Source organism: Lissotriton helveticus, chromosome 9, assembly GCF_964261635.1.
Source record: "Lissotriton helveticus chromosome 9, aLisHel1.1, whole genome shotgun sequence".
NCBI classification, from domain to species: Eukaryota; Metazoa; Chordata; class Amphibia; order Caudata; family Salamandridae; genus Lissotriton; species Lissotriton helveticus.
In genome coordinates this window covers 1,068,523,548-1,068,548,348 of record NC_136070.1, presented here as the reverse complement: position 1 = coordinate 1,068,548,348, position 24,801 = coordinate 1,068,523,548, and the positions used below count along the sequence as shown (strand labels likewise).

Genomic DNA, 24,801 nt, shown 5'->3' with positions numbered 1-24,801 from the left:
ACATGCGGGTCCTTTTTTGTGCTGTGCCCCCCACTAGCGAGTCTGGGAGCACGCAGCCATGAATGAACAATTTGTCTCAGTTTAGGTTTGAATTTTCTTCTCCAGCCATGGTGTACCTACCCTAACTTCACTGGGTCCTTAAAGTTCTCTGCCGGAGCACTTGAGCATTGTTTGTAACATGAACAAGAACTGGTTTCTCTTCTCAGTTTACAGTGTATGGCTACAGAAAGGAGTCATTGATGGCATCCACTCTTTAACTAAGCCAAGCTCATCCTTTTGTTCTGTTTCCCGGGGTCCTGATATGGTGGTCTGCAAAGAGGCCCCTTTCTGAATCTAATCAGATGCAGTGCAGCGAGGTTGGTTAGGTAGAGTCTCCACCAGAAAGAGCAGTGTAAAAGTAACTTGTTCTTTACTATAGTGAGCTAAATTTACCACCTTGTAAACCCATTTCTCAATTTTTTCAAAACTATGCTTAATATTCTGCTCCTGCTGGTGTGTCGCGCTCTGGTGGATTTAGTGGCACTTACAAACGGGCATGTTTTACAAAAAAGCATTCCTTGTTGCATTTCACCTATCACTTTGCTTTCCTGAAAATTAACCCCATGCACAAGAAATGTTTGTCGCTTAACCAGTCCTAACCTTCTTAATCCAGAAAGGGTCTACGTCGTCCACGATATGGGTCATACAAATCCAAACATAAAATAGCTGCTTGATTGATTGTATGTCTTTTGCATGGAACAGTATTGAAATATGTATTTGCGTACGTTTAAATAGGTTCTGTCGATCTTTTTGCCGCATCCTGTTTTCCCGGTCAGTCAAAAATGCACTTTAATTGCTTGGCAAGATGTTATCCTTAGGAAGCTGTGGTGCATGCAACCCAATCTCATCAGTGTGTTAAATTAATGTTCAATTTACAGGTGAGTTTAGTACCTTTCTCCAACTGTTGTCAGACAGCTTAGCCTTCTGGGAGCAGGTACGATAGCCACACTTTCCTGGGGTTTGCCTTTATTGACAGTATTTCCCCAGAAACTTCCTAGGCTCTAGCTAATATTTTACTGTGGGGTAATGATATGGCATCATCTTTTTAAACTCTGATATCTTCTAGGACAAACCCCAGTGGTAAGGTGGTGATAAATGTTAATACGGTTTATTTTTGTGTTTAACTCTGCAGACGATAGTGGATGAACAGTTGGCTTTGAAGAGAGTTGCAGATATTGTTATTAATCTATATGCAATGACAGCAGTCCTGTCCAGAGCAAGTCGATCCATCAGTATCGGGCTTCGCAACCATGACCATGAAGTAAGTATCACATTTAATATATCTATATTGTAAGAATACATGACTCCTTCAACAAGAAATCAATGAGTGTTTCAGAAACAAGTGCGGGTGGTGGGGTGTACACCAATGTACTCCACTGCACTAGACTCTTATGACAGTACAATGTACGACACTATCCTCCACTCTGCTGTACCACACTCAACTTAATGACAGAACACTCAATGAAAGTAAACTCTTCAATTTGAAAGACATTTTTATTAAAAATAAAAAGTCATTAAAATTCAATTAAAAAAATAAAGGTTAAACCCTTTTTATACTTAGGAAAGCTTTACGTATTCTTCCGATACCATCTATAGGTATAGTTATACCTTAAATATATAAATCTGAAAGAGACACGTTAGTGATAGATTCCTTAGCTTAGAATATTCCGAGGCGTCAGACTGGATCAGGAAAATTTTGCGTAGCAATACCCCTGCGCGCCGGCAGGCGTCGTCCGCGGCTCCGTGTCCGTTGTCGGCATCGTTAGCGCCGGAATGACGTCGTCGGAGTACTTGGACGCCGCCCATGCGCGCTGACGTCAGTTCTTCTTTTTTCCGCAGATCCGGAGAAGCTCTACCCCTTAGTCATTTTTTTACTAAACTTTTTTGATCTTTTGATACATTTCTCTACTCGAGTCTTCGACTCCGATGGTGCCGGTAGGGATGCCCGGGTTTAAACCCTGCTCCAAGTGCGACCGACTGATGTCGGTTACCTACCCCCTTCGCCGGTGCCTCAAGTGTTTAGGCCTCGACCACGACGACCGCACCTGCTCCGACTGCCGGGCCCTGACGTCGAAAGCTAGGCGGGAGCGGTCCCGCAAGCGGCTCAAGCTCCGGCAGTCGGCCCGCGCCGCTCCAGGTCCCGGTCCCACAAGAGGTCGAGGGACCGGTCGCGGGGTCCGAGTCCTCGCAGCTCCGGGAGTGGACATCGGTCGTCCGGATCCAAGTCCTCAGGTAAGAAGCATGAGAGGTCGGAGAGACGTCATCGTTCCTCCGACCCACCCCGAAGCACGCACGATGCGGCCGGGGGTTCGGGTGACACCACCCACGCGGCTCCGACGGAGTCGCAGGCGTTGCTGCCTGCCCCACACCTTCGGGTCCCTGGGCATGACGCGACGCCAGAGGAAGTCAAGCGGTACCTCATGGCCATGAGGTCCCTCCCTACTCAGCCGGGTCCCGTGGCACAAAGGTTCCCGGCTGGAGGCCCTAGCGGGTCGGGTGCTTCGGCTCCGATGCCGTCGGGTGCTTCGGGCCCGGCGCCGCCGGCAACTTCGGTCCCGGCGCCGCAGGACCTCACTGGATCCGCTTCCGGATCCGGGTCGTCGCCGGTCGACCTCACCGGCGCCGGCCTAGCGGGTGTCGCCCCCGGCGCCCACTGTGGACGCCGTCCCCAATCTTCCCTTCGGTCCGTCTCTGGCGGCGCCGCTACCGACGGCCTTTGAAGATTTCTATTTCCATGAACCGGCCCCGTCTGTTGATCCTGATCTGCAGGAGATGGGTGACAAGGGTGATTGGGGGGTCTGGGGACCCTCTGGCACAAGAGTGCCAGTCTCAAGAGGACTGGACATATGAGCTTGGGGAGGCCAGTGGAATTGACACTTCGCCAGACACTGGATTTGTCTCCCCTCCCCTCCCACCGTGACTACGGAGGAGGGGGCTGCTTACAATGTAGTGTTGACGCGGGCAGCCAAGGCCTTAAACCTTGAGCTCCCCGTCGCGGTCGTGAGGACTAACCTCCTCACTGAGGTCCTTAAACCGCAGGCAAGCTCCAGTGAGCCTCTGCTGCCGTTTAATGAGGCCTTGTGTGACGTTCTTGTGGGCACTTTGTCCAAGCCCGCCACAGGTCCGCCTGTGGATAGGAACGTGGCCAGACGCTACCGCCCGGCCCCGGGCGACCCTTGCTTTTTGTCCACCCATCGCACCCCCGAGAGCCTGGTCATTCAGGCCTCCACTTCCCAGACCGCATTCCCGACGGCTCCGCACGATCGGGAATCTAAGAGGTATGAACAGTTCGGGAAGAAAGTGTTCTCGTCCCTGAGTTTGGGACTGTGGTCTGTCAATACCGTATGCCTCTTGAGCCGCTACACCCACACCCTGTGGGACACGGTCGCGGACGTGCTGCCACAATGTCCGGAGGAGGTCCGTGCTAAACTCGCCCAAGCCCTTGCGGAGGGTCGAGATGCAGCGCGGTATTCCATCCGGTGTGGGCTGGATACCATGGACGCACTGGGCAGGGCGATGGCTATGACGGTGGCGGTTCGACGCCACGCCTGGTTGAGGTCCGCCAACTTTTCGGCCGATGTCCAGGCCACTCTTCCGGACATGCCGTTTGATGGCCGTCGCCTCTTTGGCGACAAGGCAGACCATGCGCTTGAGCGTTTAAAGGACTCCAGGGCTACGGCCAAGTCCTTGGGCCTCTCGGCCACATGCCAGCAATCGGGTGCCTTTCGCTCCTTTCGTGGCCACAGAAGGGGCGCCCCCACACGTGCTGCCAGCCACGCGCCGCAGAATGTTCAACAGCGCGGCGGCGGCCGTGGAAACCGCCGTGACGGCGGTCGGGGACAACGGGGAGGCCAGTCCACACCTCCCCCCGCAGCATCCGCCTCAAAACCTTCCTAGTCCGTGTTTTCAGGCCCATGTGACGCCAGTGGGGGGCCGGGTTCGCCATCACCTCTTCCACTGGCGCACTGTCACGTCAGACAGGTGGGTGCTGCAAATCGTCCGAAGGGGCTACTCCCTCCCCTTCGAGGCGGCCCCTCCAGCCATGCCACCGCAATTCCACCGCGTGTCGGGGGATCACTTGCAACATCTGCAAGAGGAAGTCACGGCCCTCTTGGGCAAGGGGGCCATCGAGCGCGTTCCTGGGCCAGAAGTAGGGTGTGGTTGTTACTCCCACTACTTTTTGGTACCCAAGAAGGGCAAAGGGGGCATACGCCCTATCTTGGACCTACGGCACGTCAACGGCTTCCTCCGGAAGGAGAAGTTCAAGATGCTGACTTTGGCTCAGGTCTTAGCTGCCCTGGAGACTGGATGGTAGCGTTAGACTTGCAGGACGCTTATTTTCACATCCCCGTCCTGCCGGCCCACCGGCGTTACCTGCGGTTCACGGTAGGCCACGAGCACTTTCAGTTTACCGTGCTCCCCTTCGGCCTTACCAGCGCCCCACGGGTGTTCACGAAAGTGATGGCGGTGGTCGCAGCTCATCTGCCCAGGTTATGGGTGTCAGTCTTCCCCTACCTCGACAGTCGTCAGCCACCTCCAGACTACGGCCGACCTCCTGCACTTGCTGGGGTTCTCCATCAACGTGCCGAAGTCGCACCTGTGTCCCTCTCTGAAGCTCCTCTTCATCGGAGCGGTTCTAGACTCAGCGCAGTTTCGGGTTTATCCTCCCGAACAGCGGGTTCGGGATATTCAGGCTCTGATTCCAATCTTTCAGCCTTTATCCCGAGTCTCGGTCAGGTTGCCGCTGCGGCTTCTGGAGCTGATGGCCTCCTGCATCCTTCTGGTGCATTCCGCCCGGTGGCGGATGCGGGCTCTGCAGTGGGACCTGAAGTTTCGGTGGGCCCAGCATCAGGGCAACTTGTCCGATCATGTCTTGATCTCGGAGGGCACTGCAAGACAGTTGCAGTGGTGGCTCACGGACCGCGATTGGGTCAGTGGCAGATCCCTCTCCCTACCCCACCCGGAGCACGTGGTTGTGACGGATACGTCCCTCCAGGGCTGGGGATGCCTCATGGGAGAGGCGGAGATCAGAGGCATCTGGTCTCCGGCGGAGTCCCTGCTCCATGTCAACCTTGTGGAGCTGCGGGCGATCCGACTAGCACTGAAGGCATTCCTCCCCTCTGTCCGGGGGAGTGTAGTGCAGGTGTTCACGGACAACACCACCGCCATGTGGTACTGCAACAAACAGGGCGGGGTGGGGTCGTGGACCCTATGCCAGGAGGCTCTGCGCCTCTGGCAGTGGCTGGAACATCAGGGCGTGACCCTGGTGGTTCAACACCTGGCAGGTTCTCTGAATGCCAGGGCGGACAAACTCAGCCGTCGGTGCATGATGGATCGCGAATGGCGTCTGAACTCGAACGTGGCGCAAGGTCTCTTTCAGCAGTGGGGAGAGCCTTGGTTAGCCACAGAATAGAACGCGCAATGTCATCAGTTCTGCGCGTTGGAATTTCCAAGGCGTCACTCGCTCGGAGACGCTTTTCGTCGCGAGTGGAGTTGCGGTCTATTGTACGCCTTTCCGCCTATACCACTTCTGCCCAGAGTGCTGAAGAAGATCAGGCGCGACCGGGCCCAGGTTATCCTTGTGGCTCCAGACTGGGCACGAAGATACTGGTATCCCGAGCTACTCAGCATGTCAGTCGATCCCCCGATTCGTCTGCCTCTTCGGGAGGACCTTCTGTCGCAGCAGCAGGGGACGGTCCTCCACCCGAACCTGTCCAGTCTCCACCTACAAACTTGGAGATTGAGCGGCGGCAGTTGAGGCTATTTGACCTGCCCCCTGAAGTCTGTAATGTCATTCTGGCAGCCAGGCGTCCCTCCACCAAGTCGGTATACGCCTGCAGGTGGAACAGATTTGTGGCATGGTGCACAGCAAAGGCTGTGGACCCACTCTCTGCACCCCTTTCTGAGGTTCTCCTCTTCCTTCTTTCTCTTGCCCAGCAGGGCTCTGCTCTGGGCACTATCAAGGGCTACCTTTCTGCCCTTTCAGCCTTTCACCTTCTTTCCGCCTCCGCATCCCTCGAAAGAGGAAGAGAGGCTCCACCGTCTGGACCCAAAACGCGCGCTCTCTTACTATCTGGATCGCACACGGCAGTTCCGGGTGGATGACCAACTCTTTGTTGGTTACGTGGGCGCTAAGAAGGGAAAGGGGGTGCACAAGCGGACCATCTCTCGGTGGATCATCTTGTGTATCCAGGCTTGTTACTCCTTGGCTAAAAAGGAGCCCCCTGTTGGATTGCGGGCTCATTCCACTCGGGCCACGGCGACTACAACTGCCCTGGGCCGGGGAGTGCCCTTGCAGGACATTTGCCAGGCAGCTACGTGGGCCTCGCTGCACACGTATTGCTGGGGTATCTATTCTAAGGTAAGGAATCTATCACTAACGTGTCTCTTTCAGATGCACAAGTTACTACTTGTGTAACGATATATCTGTAAGAGACATTCGTTAGTGATAGATTCTTTACCGACCCACCCATCCTCCCCGTTCTGCAAACCGATATCTAGGGTTAAGGTCATCCCCTTTTAGGGCCCTAGTTTCATGGCACCAGTGTTGGTTCTATCATGGCTCTGCGTATCTGGCGCGGAAAAGCTGTGTATCAGAACTGACGTCAGCGCGCATGGGCGGCATCTAAGTTTTCCGACGACGTCATTCCGGCGCTAACGACGCCGACGACGGACGTGGAGTCGCGGACGACGCCTGCCGGCACGCAGGGGTATTTCTACGCAAAATTTTCCAGATCCAGTCTGACGCCTGGGGATATTCTAAGGTAAGGAATCTATCACTAACTAATGTCTCTTACAGATATATCGTTACACAAGTAGTAACTTGTGCATTACGCACCTCCTTTGAATTTATATAGCTTTATTTATTCTTTAATTACAAACCAAACTTCAACTACACATAAATGTAATTTTGAAAATGTATAACTTGATAATGTACCCAACACTTTCAAATTATTATAACTCGTGTACCTCCATACTCAGTGTATTCAACTTGGTAACCACACTACATTAAATATAACTCACCATTCTACCGAGCACTGTGTTCTCACAGAAGAAGTGATTTCGATGCCTTAACTATTTTTATAAATACTATTCTTTTAGATGGGAAAAGTGATATAATAGAAAAAGTATAAGCAGTTCATGGAGAAAGAGCTAGTTATGGTTTATGTAGTGTGGCTACTGAGTTAAATACACTGTGTACGGTGGTGCGCAAGTTATAATAACTTGAAGGTGTCTAAAGTGTCCCAGTAAGGATTTTGAGAGACAAAATAGAATCAGTCCAGGACAAAACCAGAGCCTGGACTACTGTGCAGTAACTAGCTTCAATGGCCAGAGGTTTATATGACCAGTGGATAGAAATTTAGTCTTTGACTTATTTTGTTAATGTTTGATTATGTTTAATTAACATATATTCATAACAATACAAATAAAAAAACTACGAAGATGGCCCCAAAATGAATACAACTAGGTAGGATTTGTTAAATGAGCCTTTAACAAATAGAGATAACTTCATATCATTGTTAGCTGTTTCCGGGGTATTTTGTCCATCTGTTGTCCCGTCACCTAGATTTGCTGGGCTATCTTTCTTCTTGCATTAATGTATGATGTAGGCATCTTAGAGAATGTGTGTGCATGGAGCCCAGCTAGCTCAGATGTTTTCAATTTTAAGTGCGCAGAACCCAACATCCCAGTCAACCACACTACATTATGCTAGTGAAATCGGTTAGAACCCACTAAAAAGTTTGTTCTGAACAGAAAGGCTGTATTGTATTGGAAAATAACATCTTACTACAATCGTTGTGTATTTTAAAAAGCCCATTTATCAACCATAAATGAAGCATACAAATTTAAGCACAAAGTAAGAGCTTTGGGAGTATGATGTGAAGGACATCTCCAGGCGTTAGGATTTAAGGGCAGAAAGTGAATTGTTATACTTGCTGCCCTAACTCAATTCAGTTTTGTATTTCCCCCTAAAGACTGGGAAGTCTTTATAAAGAGGTAACAGTGGCGTATATAACTTATGTCTTTGTGTTTTATTATTGTTATTTTACTCTTGGGTATTGGAAACCATTGAATGCATTCTTTATTTTGGAAACCAACAAATGTATTCTGTTTTGGTTTTTTTCTCGTATTTTAAATCTGCCTGTGTGGGTTAGGTGCACATATACATTTGAATATACCTTCTAATGTCAACTTTGTTGTTTCCTCAGGTGCTGCTTACAAATATGTTCTGTACTGAGACGTTTTTCAAGAATAACTACCTCGTTGCTCAGTTAGACAAAAGTAAGATTTTTAATTTAGTTATTTACTTAAGGAGTTTTATGAAGTGTCTATATGTCTCCAAACTGTCACCTCGGAGCACTATGCAAGTATGAAAAAGCAAGGAACAAAAAAGGAGGGACAGAAGGAAGTGGGGTCTGTGTTGGGTGGCATAAAGATTAGAGAAGGTACAGAGGCAGATCGTTAGGCTGTATACACAGATTGAAGACAGGGTATGACATTCTTTTAAGTGGGGCTCGAGTGGGAATTCAGCAGAGGGAGAAAAAATGCGTCTCGTAATTGTTAATACGATTTTAAGATCGTTCCTCAGTTGGTAACCACCCTCTGGCTTTTTCATTGGAGACGGTACAGTATTCCAGAGATATGATACCAGGGGCTGCTCCTCCACGTGGGAGTTGGAGCGTTACCATACTGCTTTCTTGCAGTGCAAGAAGCAGAAACGTAATATGGTATAAATACCACTTTACGTTTCTGCTTCTAGCACTGCGAGAAAGCAGAAGAAGGGTATGCTTGGTTGTGGGCGGGTGGGGGAGGAGTGGCTAGCCCAATGTTATGGGTGGTGACTGTTTGTTCGGCCCCAGGGCCAACCAAACCAGTCATGAGCACTCTCATGTTTTCTCCATGTAGCTTGCATGCAGCTTGCATGGAGAAAACAGCCTCCCCAGAGAAACCTGTACGGACGGTGTCCTAACCAATCACAATGCTGCCATTGCAACTTTGTGATTGGCCATGGGGAGGAGAGAGAGGCTGCCTGCCTCTGCATCCTGTGAGCAGAGAGAGAGCAGGAGACGTGACACGGCAGTCCTGTGCCAGAGGCGAAGGCAAGTTAAAACATTTTTTTTTTATAAATTAAATTAACCTCCCAGCGCGACTTCCTAACTCCCCACACCCGCGAGGCATGCCTGCCGCGACTGTATGACACCCGGGCTTTTCATGACTTATACTTTTGTTGACTGAGTTGGGATTCACCAGATAATCGAGACTTATTGTTAGATGGTATGGTGAAGCCAGTAGTTGAAGGTACTTGGGGACACTTTGCTGTGATGCTCTATGCATAGTGTCTTAAAGTTAAACTTGTGTTGGTGTTGTAGCTAATGAATGTTCAGCACAGCAATTGTGGTATGTTTGAATTGTTTGAGATTAAGGCAGATTACTGCTGACTGATTTAGTATTCTTTGCAGTTTATGTAGGAGTGATTTTGGAAGGCCAGAATAGATGCTGAAACAATAGTCTATTTGAGGTCAAATCAGGGCTCATGTTAGTTCAATGATATGAGATGACATTGGGAAAGGTGTGGTTTTCTTTAAAATAGACAATTGGTAGTTGATGCTCCTAACTACAGACTTAACCTGAGGTTTAAATTACGTTTCCTCGTCAAAGATAATTTATTATCCATTTACTGGATGAGAATGTGTCCCGACACCTTTAGCTAGGTGAATGGTGGTGAGTGGTATTGTTTTGGTCTGTTATTAAAAATGAGCACTTCAGTTTTGTCCCTAGTGAGGCATAAGAGACTGGCATTCATCTACGATGCAGTATGTTCCATGAATGCTGAAAAAATATATTGAACATGTGAATTTTAATTTATTTTGAGGAATGTTTGTGAATCATCTGCGTACAAATGGAAATGTAGTTGGTGTAAGTAGATAAATAGTTGCATGTTATTATAGGAAAAGCTGCTTGTTGTTGCACTGGTAATTTGTGGAGACCGATTTTACTTCTGAAATGTCTGTATTGTGCCTCTGACAGATCATTGACCAGGAGCTGCCGTTTGGATTCTGGGGCACAACGGGAGTTGTCACTACTGACAGTCTTGAGTTCTGCATATGGGCCTCTGCTCTTTGTGCAAACCTACAATGTTTATTCTGTATGAGCACAAAGCCACACCTAAGACTGCTTGAACACTTTGGGACTGAGCCTAGTGTATGGATGTAAATACATTTTAACATTGATGTAGATGTGGATGACTAAAGAACAGTTTAATCAGCAGATATTGCAGAAAATCAGGAAAATCTAAAACCACAAGCCAACCTTAATCAACAAATATGCTATTAGGGTTTTCCAGGTTGAAATCAAAGATTCCCCCTATCGTTTTAGATGTGCAAACTAAAAAGCAGTTATCAAGCACATACAAGGTGAATTTAATGACTTGTTTGAATTGCAGAGAGCAGACATTATAATAATGGATCATGTAAAATCTCCTTTAAAAAAAAAAAAAGGTATACAAAAAGTTCAGTCAAAACAAAGTCTCTTTACCATTGATGTAACAGACTTTGCACTCAAAAATAACACTGGTAACATTGAACTGAAGATGGCTAAATAAAACTAAAGACTCAAACATAAGAAAAAGATGCAGACATTTTGTCAGGTTGTTCCCCAACTCTAGGAGGATTGTTTTCCTACTGTCATTGATCAGATTACAAAATAAATGGAAAGTATTTTATTTTTCCAACTACCAACTGATATTCATGGGTGTCTCTAAAATACCATTGGCAGAAACCCATGAGCTTGTTCTAGGAAAGCTGCTGTACGAGGATAGTTTTTGTGATAAGTTCTACAAACAGTTCGTGGGCATTTTTGATTCTCTCCAGTTGATGGGTTGGCACATTATTTCTCAGCTCGCAGACGGTCAATAAATGTTAATTTCTCTAAAGGTCAACTACACCGATGTCTGCAGATTATGTTGTTGCCTCAATTCTTTTATACTAGCCTTTGTAGAAAAATCTGCCTCTGGTTAATAAGGTTGAGTGCAGGCTCTCCATGATTTTGTCCAGGAAAAGACATGAACAAGAATTACTAGGGCAAGAAATTATATCTTCATAATTCCGATTTAGAGTTTGGCAGATGAGCAGTCCTTCACAAACGTGACCGATATCCTGTTTGCCTTATTACCAGTGCCATAGGGTACGATACAGTTGTAATCAGGCCAGGGTTTGATGGTATATCTTTGTTCGAGGCATGTTAGGCTGTAGATACATATGCTTTGCATACTCTTACCATCTATTGTTTGGTCTGGGTGTGTGCAAGTTAGTTTTCTTTGACTGAGTTCTTTCGAGTAACAAGTTTGAGTGAGTCCACCTTGTGATAATGCACATGGCATCAGCTAAATTTTTCGATTTTCTTTCTGCCGTCTTTCGGATATGTGTGCCTGCACACCGGTTCGAGGCAGTTATGGTGTGCTTTTTTTGGTTTGTGCAACACTTTCACTTTCTTTGGCTCGGTTTCCCATTCTGCTTGTCGAGGTATAGCTACATCGATTGTCGAGTCGATGCGCTTCAACCGCGAACCCTACAGGGCCTCGCCCATAAGGTTCTCCAGAGAATGCCCTGCCGGTGATGGAAAGGAGGCCCTTCCATAACTGCACTTGCTGCCACTTGAGACACATCGGGTCTGTACTCGAAGTTTGTCACCAGCGCACAGAGAGACGAATTGTGAAACCTGACGCTCCTTCCGCTCCAAGAAAACCCTCAAAGACATTTGAGCACGTCTGTTTGAGATGCAGGAGAGAAGCATCAAGGACATTCGGACATCTTCGGCTATAAAGACATCCAGGAACACGAACACCCTCGACCATCGGTTGCAGAAGAACATGTGTTCTCCATTGAGGGCTGTTCGGACTCCAACCTCAAGGTCGATCTGGAGATGGAGGAAGTCACACCGGCTCAACAGCCCATGAGTATGGTACCCTCTGTCCCTCAACACTGTTGAACGCTCCAAGAGACACTCAGCCCATCTTGATCAAGAGTCCACCACTGCTTTCTGGTCTTGATCGGCACCGAGGGACTGGTGCGGACGCTCTGCCCTCCGCTTGATGCCGAAACACCAACCGAAGCTGAAGCCTTTGGCGTTGAACTCCTCGGTGCCTAACCGAACATGAGTGGCTGCCGCTTGGACACGGAGTGGAACTTTGGTGCTGAAACTAAAATGTGGGTTGGATCCAAAAGTTTTGAAGCTGACTTCAGAACCTGATTCCGGCAAGCCAGTGGAGTCTATTCTTCATGGACTCTAGGAAAAGCTGAATGCTATACGAAAACAAATCCACATCTAGTCTCAAACTGGGTGTATCCTCGCCAAGTCTTCGGCTCTGATGCTCTTGACTCACCGGTACCATCAAAGAAAGGGGAAAAATCAGACAAAGCCCTTTGCCTTCTCCACCACCACCAAAAGACTCCACTTCTTCACCGCAGTCTTTTGAAGACACGCTTGACATCTCACCTCAGGGCTCTGCACAGTACGATACAGGTGGGAATGGTGGAGAATTCAATTCCTTTGGGACACCCCGACCCCTGGGACACCAATTATGTTGACCCTCCAGGGGACACAGGCCTAGTCTTATATTCCACCCGTCCTTACCCTCTTGACAACTCAACAGCATATCAGGAGTTAATCCGTAGAGCTGCTGCCTTTCATGATGTACAGCTCCACAGGAACCCTTAGAAGAGGATTTCCTCTTTTAGACCCTTTCATCTACCCATAGGGCTACTCGGTATTCATAAGACACAGTGGGGACATTTTTAAAGACCATATTAGAGCTAGGGTTATAAGACCCAGATTAGATAAAACATATAAGGCCTCCCCATCTGATCCCATATACATTAAGGGCCAGGTACCACCAGACTCGCTAGTGATTACCACTGCTTGCCAGCGGACTAACTCATAAGCTAGTGGAGCTGACGCCAAACAAAGAGAGCCAGTGCATTGATGCAGCAGAGAAAAGGGTTGCAGCACAATCTGCCAATCGTTGGTTTATTGACAACTGAATGGGCTTGCTTGCTCGCTATGACTGTGCTCACTGGGTTGAGATTGAGGACCTGCTCCAATATCTACCAGACGAGCATAGAAAGCTAGGGCAAGAACTTGTCTCAGAATACAAGCTAATATCCAATACCTCCGTATGCTGTGCCCTAGACTCTGCTGACACTGCAACGAGAGGCATCAATACCAGCATTTTGCTTCAACGCCATGTATATCATGTATTTCTGGTTTTAAACCAGAGGTGCAGCAGAATCTCCTTTATGTACCCTTTGACAAAGAACATCTATTTAGTCCCCAAGTTGACCAGTCCTTAAAGAAAATTGAAAAAGACACCGACAGCGAAAGCAATTGAGCCGTTCAAATACCTACTCCTCTTGGCTCCTTTCGCCACTCCAACTATCGTGGGGATTCCAAAACCACCTCTTCAGACACCCCCACCTCTTACCACTGTAATCTAAGTCGCCACATCTCTCCAAGAGGTTACTTCAGGGGAAACCATGGCACGAGTAGAGGCAAAGGTGCTTCCTAACACAGTGCAACACCCACTGCCAAACAATGACTGCCCTCTCCTCCCCACCACATATAACACCTGTTGGGTGTTTTTAAGGATTTTCTACCCACATTGCAATCAATTATACCAGACCAGAACATTTTCAAACATGGTTATTGTGTGGAGCTCATTGCCACACTGTGGAAAAGCACTTCTTCTCGCTTCTCGAAGTTCAATAAAGATAAAGAAGCAGGTACTGTACAGAGACGTTTATTTAGCATCTGTAACAAGTCAGGCACAAAGGAAGAATACCGGTAACCGCCACCCTCCATGCCTATATCACCGGACAGCCATTCAAACATACACAACTTAAGCGGCCATCAAACATACACAACTCACGCGGCAACCATTCAAATCAAATCATACCACGAGAATAATATTTGAAGTTGACACATGCGCATGTGCGCTCGTGTCTACTTCAAATATCAACATACAACACACCTCCCTCCTTTTATTTAAAAAATAAATAAATAATAATTAGGAAAGCACAAAATCCTTAAATTTGATAGGTAACGTGCGAACTCTTGAGCTTCTGGTTAACATGTGGAAGCAGAAACACATGGTTCACCAAGAGATGTTTCAGAATTTGAAGTGTTCATGGCTACATCATTGACATCTAGAAATACATATGAAGAATTATCATCATACAATTCTTTTCTGCCTTTAAAACAGAAACTCTATTAAAGTTCCAAACGCTCCCATCTTCCACTCGTACTACATTTTTGAATACTTAAACTACCTCCATGACATCAGACCAATTTGATAATCCTTTACGTACTGAACAACCCTTCTTTAACAGTACTAAATCTCCAACCGTAATAAAAACATTCCTCACAGTCTTATTTTTTTTTTAACAAATCATTCTTCATTTTTGTTTTATAAGCATCTACTTTCCTACGAATTTCTTTGAAATCAATCTCCGCAAACTCAGCTCGTGTCTTATCCTTGTTCCTTAACCACCATGGTACTAATTTTGTACTAGGTTAAGTCCTCTCAATAATTCAAAGGGAGTCAATAGAGTAATAGCATTAGGAGCTGTTCTTTAAGAAAGCAACATGGATTGTAGGGCTTTGTTTCAAAACACTCCACCTTTAACAGCCAACTGAATTGCTTCTTTAACAACCCTATTGAATCTCTCAATTTGACCATTAGCCTCTGGATGTAATACTGCAATCTTTTTGTGAGGTATGCCACATCTTGTTAAATAATTTTCCAATTGTTTGCTGATAAATTGAGGTCCATTATCTGTAACAATCTCCTGAGGAATACCCTCTCTACAGAAGATTTCATCCAAAAATTGTATGATAGTTTCAGAAGTAACTTCTCCAACCATCTTAATCTCTGGCCATTTAGAAAAATAATCCATAAGCACAATGCCAAATTAATATTGATGTGGTAATATACTAAATGGGGCAATAATATCAATACTTAGTTTACTCCATGGTGCAGCAGGTAAGTCTACTGGTTGCGGAGAAGTAGTTAAAGCCTTAGCTGACTTATCACCATTAGCACACAAATTACAAAGTCTCACCTGATGCTCAACATATGAGTCTATTCCTGGCCACCAAAAACTGTCTTTCAAACGTCTTCTAGTAATAGAAATTCCAAAATGCCCTTCGTGAGGGAAATCAACTAACATCTTCCTGAGACCAAAAGGCGGAATACATTAATCTCCCTTTAAGATTATTCCATTCTCTATGGCCAATTCATCTCTAATTTTGTAATAACTAGCTAAACTACCTATGAGTTCTTTCGGTTGTACGGCATTACAACGCGGGCTTTTACCCCGCATGCCATTACAACGCAGTTTTTACAACGCATGTTGTTACAACGACTTGCGTTGGGGGGCGCTGGATAGTGGAATAGTTTAATTTTCTATTCCAACTCCAGCCCAGGTTGACAGTAGGGAAGGTGTTGGATGGAAAATTAAACTATTCCCTATCCTACAGCGCCCTCCAGCGCAAGTCGTTGTAACGACTTGCGTTGTAATAGCAGCGTTGTAATAGCAGTGCGGGGTAATGCCCGCGTTTTTATGGATGTTTCCCGTTCGTTCTCTTCCGGCTAATCATTTAATATAAACTTCTTTACCTCTTTGAGTTCCTGATCTTTTTCCATTTCCTCATTCCATAATTGTTCATGGACCACAGAATTCTCACCAAACAGTAAATTCACATCACATACAACATGTGCCACTTCACACTTATCAGTATCAACAGTGTCTGAATCCTTACACGGAAGAGGTAGTTTTGACATACAGTCAGCATGACATTAGATTTTCCTGGAACATACTCTAATGAATATTGAAAATGTTGTAATCTTGATGACAGTCTGGCCAGTCTTGATGATAATGTACGCCCCCCACCAGGTGATAAGATGTGCACTAAAGGCTTGTGGTCAGACTTAATGGTGAATTTTGTACCCCATAAAAATGGTCTAAAATGCTCAGCGCCCCATACGCACGCTAATAGCTCTCTTTCAATCACGGAGTAATGACGCTCAAATTCCCTCAATGTTCTTGAGGCATATGCCACAATCCATTCCTTACCCCACTCTTCTTGGATCAGTACTGCACCTAAACCACAATTACTTGCATCCACCATTACAATACAATGTTTACCAATAACAAAAGGTTTAAGGCACGGAGCCTTGGTAATCATCTCCTTGACAATGGTGAACGTTGCAGTCATAGTATCAGTCCAATTATATTTGGCATTTTTCTTTAGCAGGTACCTAAACAGTTCAATCACAGTTGCATAATTAGGAATGAATTTAGCATAAAATTCTACTAAGCCTAAAAAGGCAACATATTGTTCCTTGTTCTCAGGAATAGGAGCTTTACTAATATTCTCCAAATGTGATGCTTTAGGTTTGATTCAATTTTCACTGATACAGTGTCCCAGGTTTTCAACTTCTTTTTTTTTAAATTGCATTTGTCTGCACAAAGTGTTAGACCTTTGTTTGATAAGGCATTGAGGACTTTCATTAAATTGTGGTCATGTTCTTCATCATCTTTTCCAAAGACTAAAATATCATCTTGGAATGCTATTGCTCCAGTGAGGCCATTTAAGGTTTCTTTCATCAACCTTTGAATACAGCTGCAGCACTAGCTAAACAAAAGGGCATTCTGCAAAATCTATACAATCCCTCTGGTGTTCTAAACGCAGTCAGGTCTCTTGATTCCTCGTGGACAAGAACTTGGTGGTATGCACTAGCAAGGTCCAAGCATGAAAATACCTGTGCATCAGCCAATGTAGAAACCATTTCATGTAAATTGGGAAGGGGATGAAAATCCACACAAATAGCGTTGTTTAAACTGCGCAAGTCTATGCACAAGCGAAGATCTCCCCCAGATTTAATAGAAATAACTACTGGTGAAACCCAAGGAGATGACTCTATAGGTTCAATTATTTTTTTGCTACACATATCATTGAGCATATCTTTTAGCTTATTCATGTAAGCTAGAGGAACATTTCTGACCTTGTGATGTACAGGTAAAGCATTTGCATGTACTTTTATGCGATGTTTAAAACCTTTGTACTCACCCAGTTTATCACTGAATAATGGAGGATACTCTTTTTTGACCTTAGAGACCAAGGAAGAATCATTATTCTTACTCAAAATAGGAGCCGTGGGAATTGTATCAACAGAATATACAGAAGGGTCAGCAATAGGATCTAGTTTTATACCTAGTTTCTCCTGATGTGGCCAACCTAACAGCGACTCTCCTACTTTTGTAACATAAATCTTCCCCCGTGTGCTGCATTCATGAAAAATCAAGTGTGCTATAAAATACCCACTGAGTTGTAGTTTATAACCAGTGTAACCACTTTGTGAAATGTCAGGTTGTATAAGTTTTATGTCAGGCCAATTAGTGTAAACCAAAGCGTGAGGTAAAATGGTATACCATGAACAAGAATCTACTAATACTTTGGTGGAAATTCCATTGATGGTAACATTACATGAAGGAAATGTTGCAATGCTTATCTCTTTAGTTACACAAAGTATAGTATTAACATCATAGTCATAATCACATAACTCCTCGTGTTCTTGGATAACATTAATTCTCCTTGGAGCTGATCTACAGACTCTAGGAAAATGTCCTTTCTTGTTACATCTGGCACACACTTTCTCCAAAGCAGGACATGACTTTGAGTTCCCTAGATGATAGCTGCTACCACATCTAAAACAATAAACACTGTTCCATCTTGGGTCGGGTTTTTGCCATCTATTTTTGCTTTCCGTTTTATAATAAGTTTCATTTCTTTGGTTTGGATTTTTTTGTTTGTTTATCAGATTCTTTTTGTTTATCATGTTCTTTGTTAACGACATGCACATCAGATTTATCACATGGCCTGATCTCATCCACAAACTTTTCTGAGTGTTCAATAGATTTCGCTATCTCAATAGCTGCATTGAGAGACATGTCTGAAGTAGTCCACAATCTTTGTTGAATTTTTTTGGTGTTAGTACGCATAAGAATTTGATCTCTTAAAACTTGGTCATAGTTTATGTGTTCAAAGTCACATGTGACTGCTAAGGCTCTTAGTGCTGATACATAGTTGTCAATAAATTCATCACTTTTTTGTTTCCTTGAATAAAATGTAAATCTTTCCATGACCATTATTTATTTTCTTCCCATATCGAATTGAAAGTTGTTTAGAAGCAATTTGGTAAACATTTAAATCAGAAGCGTTGGTCAAAGGAGGTAGATTTTTATATTCTTTAAGAGCAATACCTCCAAGACAATGTTTGAGTAGGGCTAATTTCCTATCTGGTTCACATTCTTCCCCTTCAAGAACATCCACATATGCAAAAAACATTGCCTCCTATATCTCCCATTCAATTTGGGGTTCACCTGGCAATGTGAGAAAAGATGGGGGGGTTGAATTCCAGTCATGCTTGTTTATGTTTGCTTTTAATCCCTTTTGCTAGTAAAATGTAATATAGAATTAATATGTGCGTGTCGTAGATGGTATAAATATAAACAAGGTTAATGTTATGACATGCGAAATATATATGTGTGTGTAACACAGATGAATACTCACATCTGACCTCACTATTGCGCTGTGAGCTCCTCAGCCGATCTCGCTAAAACCGGGCTTTACAACTTGCGTGTATACGGTGGCCGGAACGCATCAAGTTTACCCAGCGTTGTTGTTGACTTTGTTGATGTAGGCGGTGCCTCTTCCATCTTAGCAACCAATGACAATGGAAATCTTTTGAAAGATGAGCAGCATGTGGTTGCAAGTAGACGTCAAGACACCCAATAAGATACGATATTCCACAGGAAGAGGTTTGCCCAAAGCTTCCAATAGCCAATAGTATCCTCGTAAGCAGAAAGCGTGTTTCCTTAATAACGCCGATATTTGTACAAAAATCCAATCGATCATAATGTTGAGTAGGGAACGCATCCCATGCTCGTCGCCAGTGTGAAAAGCACTTCTTCTCGAAGTTCAATAAAGATAAAGAAGCAGGTACTGTACAGAGAAGTTTAGTTAGCATCTGTAGCACGTCGGGTACAAAGGAAGAATAGCGGTAACTGCCACCCTCCATGCATATATCACCGGACCGCCATTCAGACATACACAACTCACGCGGCCATCACACATACACAACACACGCAGCAACCATTCCAATCAAATCATACCACGAGAATAACATTTGAAGTTGACACACGCGCGTGTGCGCTTGTGTCTACTTCAAATATCAACATACAACACACACCTCCCAACATTCCACCTCACACCCACAGGCTATCACTAGAACATCAAACACTGCTCAAACAGGAAGTTCAAGCTCTTCTTCTTGAAAGAACTTTAGAACCCGTCCCTTTACGTCAACAAGGTTCAGGGATATACTCCCTATACATCCTAATCCCCAAAAAGGACTAATCAGTACCGCCAATTCTAGACCTCTGGACCAGTACATCCTGTCAGAGCACTTCCATGTGGTCACTCTCCAAGACATGAATCCCACTTTTCCAACAAGGTAACTTTCTAGCAGCATTAGACCTAAAGGACCCCTTTTTTCACATACCAATAAACCCAGTACATCACAGATACCGAACATTTGTGATAGCCGGCAAACGTTATCTGTTCAACGTCCTCTCTCTCAGGGTGACTACTTCACCTCGGGTATTCACCTACTGCCTAGCAGTGATAGCAGCCTACCTACGCAGATAAAACTTCCATGTGTTCCCATATCTGGACAATTGGCTTATCTATGCCAGCCCCCGTCATCAGTGACAGCAACATACTCAAGCTACTATAGAGCTGATCCATTGCTTAGGTTTCACCATCAGTGTCGCCAAATCTCACCTTCAACCTCTGCAGGTTCAAACTTATATAGGAGCTATTCTAAACACACAAGTAGAATTCGCATGTCCCAATATTGCACAAATCCAAAATTTATAGATATTGATACCCCACTTGCAGACCAATCAACCGCTTACTGTGAGAACAGTCATGCAGCTCCAAAGTATTATGGCTTCCTGCATTGCCACAGTTCTGTATGCATTACTACACATACGTCTGTTACAGGTACGCCTAGCGCAACTGTGGTCTCAGTCACAGGGTCAATTAGAAGATCTAGTGTTGATAGACCACCACACTCATCCTTCTCTGCATTGGTGGAACACCAACAACCTCTTACGAGGGTGGCCTTTCCTTGACCCTGTTCCCCACATCACTCCGATAATGGACGCACCACTCACAGGCTGGGGTGCACACTTGCAGGATGTCACAGTACAGGGTCTTCGAGACGCCAATCACCAAGAAACTCTACATCAAATACCTAGAGCTTCAAGCTGTTCACCTAGCATTGAAATCATTCCCACCTCACCTGATCGACAAGGTTGTCCTAGTTCGGACGAACAATATGACAGCCATCTACAAAAACCAGAAGGGGGGGCAACACATTCTCCGCAGTTATCACGCCTATGTCAGACCATTTGGCGCTGTGCTGTGCATCACAGCATTCCTCTGTTAGCAGAAAGCCTCCCAGAACAGACGATTTTTCCGGCCACCTCATTGGATGCGAATACAAGTCCACGAAACTGAACTCTACCCCCAAGCCCTCCTCCCTTACTTCTACAGGTGAGGGTTCCCTCAAATAGATTTGTTTGAAGCCAGTGCTAAATGCCCAGACTTCGCCTCCAGGTTCCCTTGTCCCCTATCCATGGGCAGTGCTCTATTGATGAACTGGTCAGAGATGCTTGACTATGCTTTTCTGCCTCTCCTTCCATTTATGGTTTGTAATTTCAGGCAAACATCTTTTACACTCATACTAGTGGCTCCCACAAGGACCCATCAACCCTGGTTCACAATGCTACTAGACCTTTCAAGAAGCTTTCCATCAGGCCGCACCTTCTCACTTTGAACAGTGGAGAAATCATGCGCCCAGATGCCAAGGCACTCATCCTGATAATCTGCCTTCTGAGGTCATAGAATTCGGTTATCCCGCCTGAATGTATGACCATTCTCAAAGAAGCCCATAGGCCTACCACTAGAGTATGTTGTGCGATTAAATGAAAAGGATTTGTTTGCTATTGTCATACTAAACAAATTAATCCATTCAATGCCACAATACAAAACATTGTTACCTGCTGCATTTACAGCTCTCTAGGCTCGCATTCACTTCACTTCAATATGATTGCATCTTGCTACAATAGCTGCCTATCTGCAGAATAGACAACATCTCTCTTTATTCAAAATACCAGGATATTAAAGCCTTCGTAGAAAGACTTAAGAGTGATTCCACCTGGGGTTTCCTGGAATCTTAACATTGTTCTCGCACAACTGATGGGTCCTCCATTTGACGCCTACACACTTGCCGTTTTCTGGGAAAATTGCATTTTTTAATTGCCAATACCTCACTTAGACTTGTTAGGACAGGTTGGTTCTTTGCAGCAACCCCAAATTTCTTCCAAAGGATGTCTCTCACTCTCACCTCAATCAATCAATTGAGTTGCCAATTGTTTTCCCTCAACCAGACTCTGTTGCGGAATGGGCTCTCCATACATTATATTTCAAAAGAGCCCTTATGTGCTACATTGATAGAACATAAAACCTTTCATAAATTGAAATCCTATATCCAAATCAGGGATTGCCAGATGGATAGTGGAGTGCATTCAAACATGTTATGTGAAAGCAAAGAGAATTTTACAGACACCATCTAGGGTGCACACTACTCCAAAGATAAGGGGCTTCAATGGCTTTCTTAGGCATCATCCCAACGACTGACATATGCAAAGCAGCTACATGGTCTACACCACACACCTTCGCTAAACATTATTGTGTGGATGTTCTAGTACGCCAACAAGCTAATGTAGATTAGGCTACACTCTTTTAAACAACTTCAACACCCAGAGGTTAGCCACCACTTTTGAGGGGCACTGCTTTACAGTTCATGCAAATCATGTGTATTTACAGCCACACATGCCTCAAACAGATTTGTACTTACCTTACAAGCATCTGTTTATGGCATTTAGTCCCTGGACATGTGTTGCCATTGCAGTTTTTCTTTACCTTTTCATATGCATGGACAGTGGTTTACTTGCACTTAATTTACACTCCATTCTTACCCGCCTGCTGAAAAACAATCCTGGTTGATGCCCATGTGCGTTATCACCAGGAGGAGGAGTCACTCAAACTTGTGACTAGAAATACTTCTTCGAAGAGAAACAAATTGCCTCCGGACCCAAAACTAGATAGCAGTAGTATGCATAACATGAGAATCTACAGCACTTCATGCCTGGAGCAGATGTTTACAGGGTAAGTAACATAATTCTTTTACAGGTATATTTGACTGAATTGTGGTTGTAAGGCTCGAAGCTCTAAAATATTCTGGTATTGTGTTTCTCATGGAGGATTTTTTGTGTGTTTTCTCTTCATGATACTGTTGTGATGTAAGTAGCATATTGGTATGATTTTAAGGTGGTTAGTTTTGCTGTTGTCATTCCAAGGTATTGTTTCTTGAAGTTTTGCTTTATTGAAATGTTAGGAAACTAGTCTGCTTTTGCCTAGTTTGCCCTCTATATAGTGTGTAGCACTCATGCATTACCAGATAATTGAGATAAAGTAAATGCATGCAATTGATGCTACTTTTTGAGGTCAAGTTTCATCCCAAATCTTTTTTTAGTCTCTTGTATTAGTTTTTAACTCACTGAGAATATTGTGCATGCGTTATTATCTTAATCTGACAGTTGCACGGTATGCCAATATTATTTTTTTTATTGAATACTGATATCATCCTGGATCTATTAATTTATTGTTTTTAATTTTAGATTCTCCTGAAAACACGGACGACAGTGTTAAAAAAATTGCTAAGCTGATACTGGAGAACAGATCCTACACGTGTTCCCATCCTCTAGATAGGACATTCTAATGAGAAGAGACTTGACAAGACAATCCTTTGCTAAATAATTTCTGTACATGCCAAAAAAACATACTGGCATCTGATAAAAAAAAATATTAAATTAAATGATATCTAACAATGGCAAAGTCTATCCTCCTGTTTGCACCAAGAACCACCAATCAAAAACCGTAACACAGATTAATAACTTATTTTTGTAATATTTATATTGTTAGTGTTAACATTTTTTTATGAAGTGTGTAAACCGGATTACTGCAAAACAGATTTTTTGAAAATAAAAATAATTTCTCTCTTCTGTTAAGTGGAGAATGGTTTTGTCTTGGTTTCATCATAATATTATACTAATTTTGTGTTATTGGTTCTCACTTGGAATACCTACAAAATCTGTTGGAAGCGTGATTCATGCATACTGGTCACATAGGCATAGTTGGCCAGTTTTTACATTAACACCTAATAGATGTCAAAATATTGACTTTTAACTGCCCAGGGTAATGTACACATTTATTGTAAAGAAGGTTATAGTAGACTGGTATACTTTACATTTTTGGTGTGCAGATGGTTGAATGTGGCATCTGGGAATATTGCATTGACAGTCAAAAATGTTTGTGTAGTTTCTAATAGCATGAATGATTTATAAATGCTGTAAGAGCTCATACTCCAACTCCGAATTAGTCAAGATAAATACTCTAGACTTTTGACTAGGAACGAGTCTGTCATCAAAAGATCTTCTGTGGAGTTAGGTCGGCTATTTTGGTTTATATCGTTCAGATATTAACAATATTCCTATCCGCTATAGATTGTCAATATATGGACTGTTCTGGGTCTAAATTGTACCTTCTCCTTTTTTACTGTTACTTAAGGTGAGAGCCATCCATACCTTTTCTTCTTACCATTTTTAATGCAGCAATGTTGTTAGAAGTCTGTTTCCAGAATCATTCAATGCATGTTTGTTTAGACATAGACTTACTAGAATTTGAAAATGATCACTATTCTACAGTAAGCTTGTCAAGAAACTCTTCCATATACATATTTTCAATTGAATAAGATTTGTAAATTCAGCTTTAAGTTTTTACAAACCACAAAGATCAGAGATAAAAAAACATCCTAAGACAATAGTTCAGATGTTAAAACATTACGCCTTTTTGAATTAAAGTAATTCTCTAAAAAGCCTTTGTCCTCACTCTGTATCATCCAAAAAACAAAGGAGGATTATCTCTATAAATTACTGTTCAGGTTGCAAAGTAAATCATTAGTATCTGCCTTCCAATATTACCCCGCTTTAACACAGGAATTTTCCACTTTTCCACCTGCTGTTCAATGCTAACTAAAGGCAATATATATCTATATATACAATTATATATCCTCCCAGTTATATATCTCACCCGTTTATTTATGTTTTGGGTTTATGATAATACACATAAAGGAGTTTGAATTGGATATAGGTAGTGTGAGTTAAAATTAAAAAAATGAATTTATAAATAGTCATTTGGAAAAAAGGAGATCATATGAAAGAAAGGGTTGAATCTGAATAAGTAGCAAGTTGAATAGATGCATAGAAAAAGAATTCTATTGTTAATTATGTTGCCACTGGAGGGCTGAACTTTTGAAAGAGAAACAATAAGTATGCCCACTGGAGGGCTGGACTGTTCAGTTATCCATTGTATGGTACAAGTATATAAGGAGTGAGTTCTCCGATTGAGGGGTAATGTACCGCACAAAAATACTGATTTTACTATTAATTAATGGCAACGATAACACTGACCCGATGGATATGATTGAAATGTTCCAATTGATTTGGGGGTTGG

The 24,801-nt window shown here is 44.0% G+C and overlaps 1 protein-coding gene across 1 annotated transcript in view; it reads left to right on the top strand.

Moving 5' to 3' along the window:
• Positions 1 to 23,297, top strand: part of ACAD9 (acyl-CoA dehydrogenase family member 9) — a 360,785-nt gene extending 337,488 nt beyond the window's left edge. Inside the window, exons 16-18 of the mRNA XM_078661437.1 lie at positions 1,172 to 1,300; positions 8,250 to 8,322; positions 22,908 to 23,297. Of these exons, the coding sequence (XP_078517563.1) occupies positions 1,172 to 1,300; positions 8,250 to 8,322; positions 22,908 to 23,008 (303 nt within the window). The 3' untranslated portion in view covers positions 23,009 to 23,297. The remainder of the gene's footprint in view (positions 1 to 1,171; positions 1,301 to 8,249; positions 8,323 to 22,907) is intronic.
• The last annotated feature ends 1,504 nt before the right edge of the window (positions 23,298 to 24,801 follow it).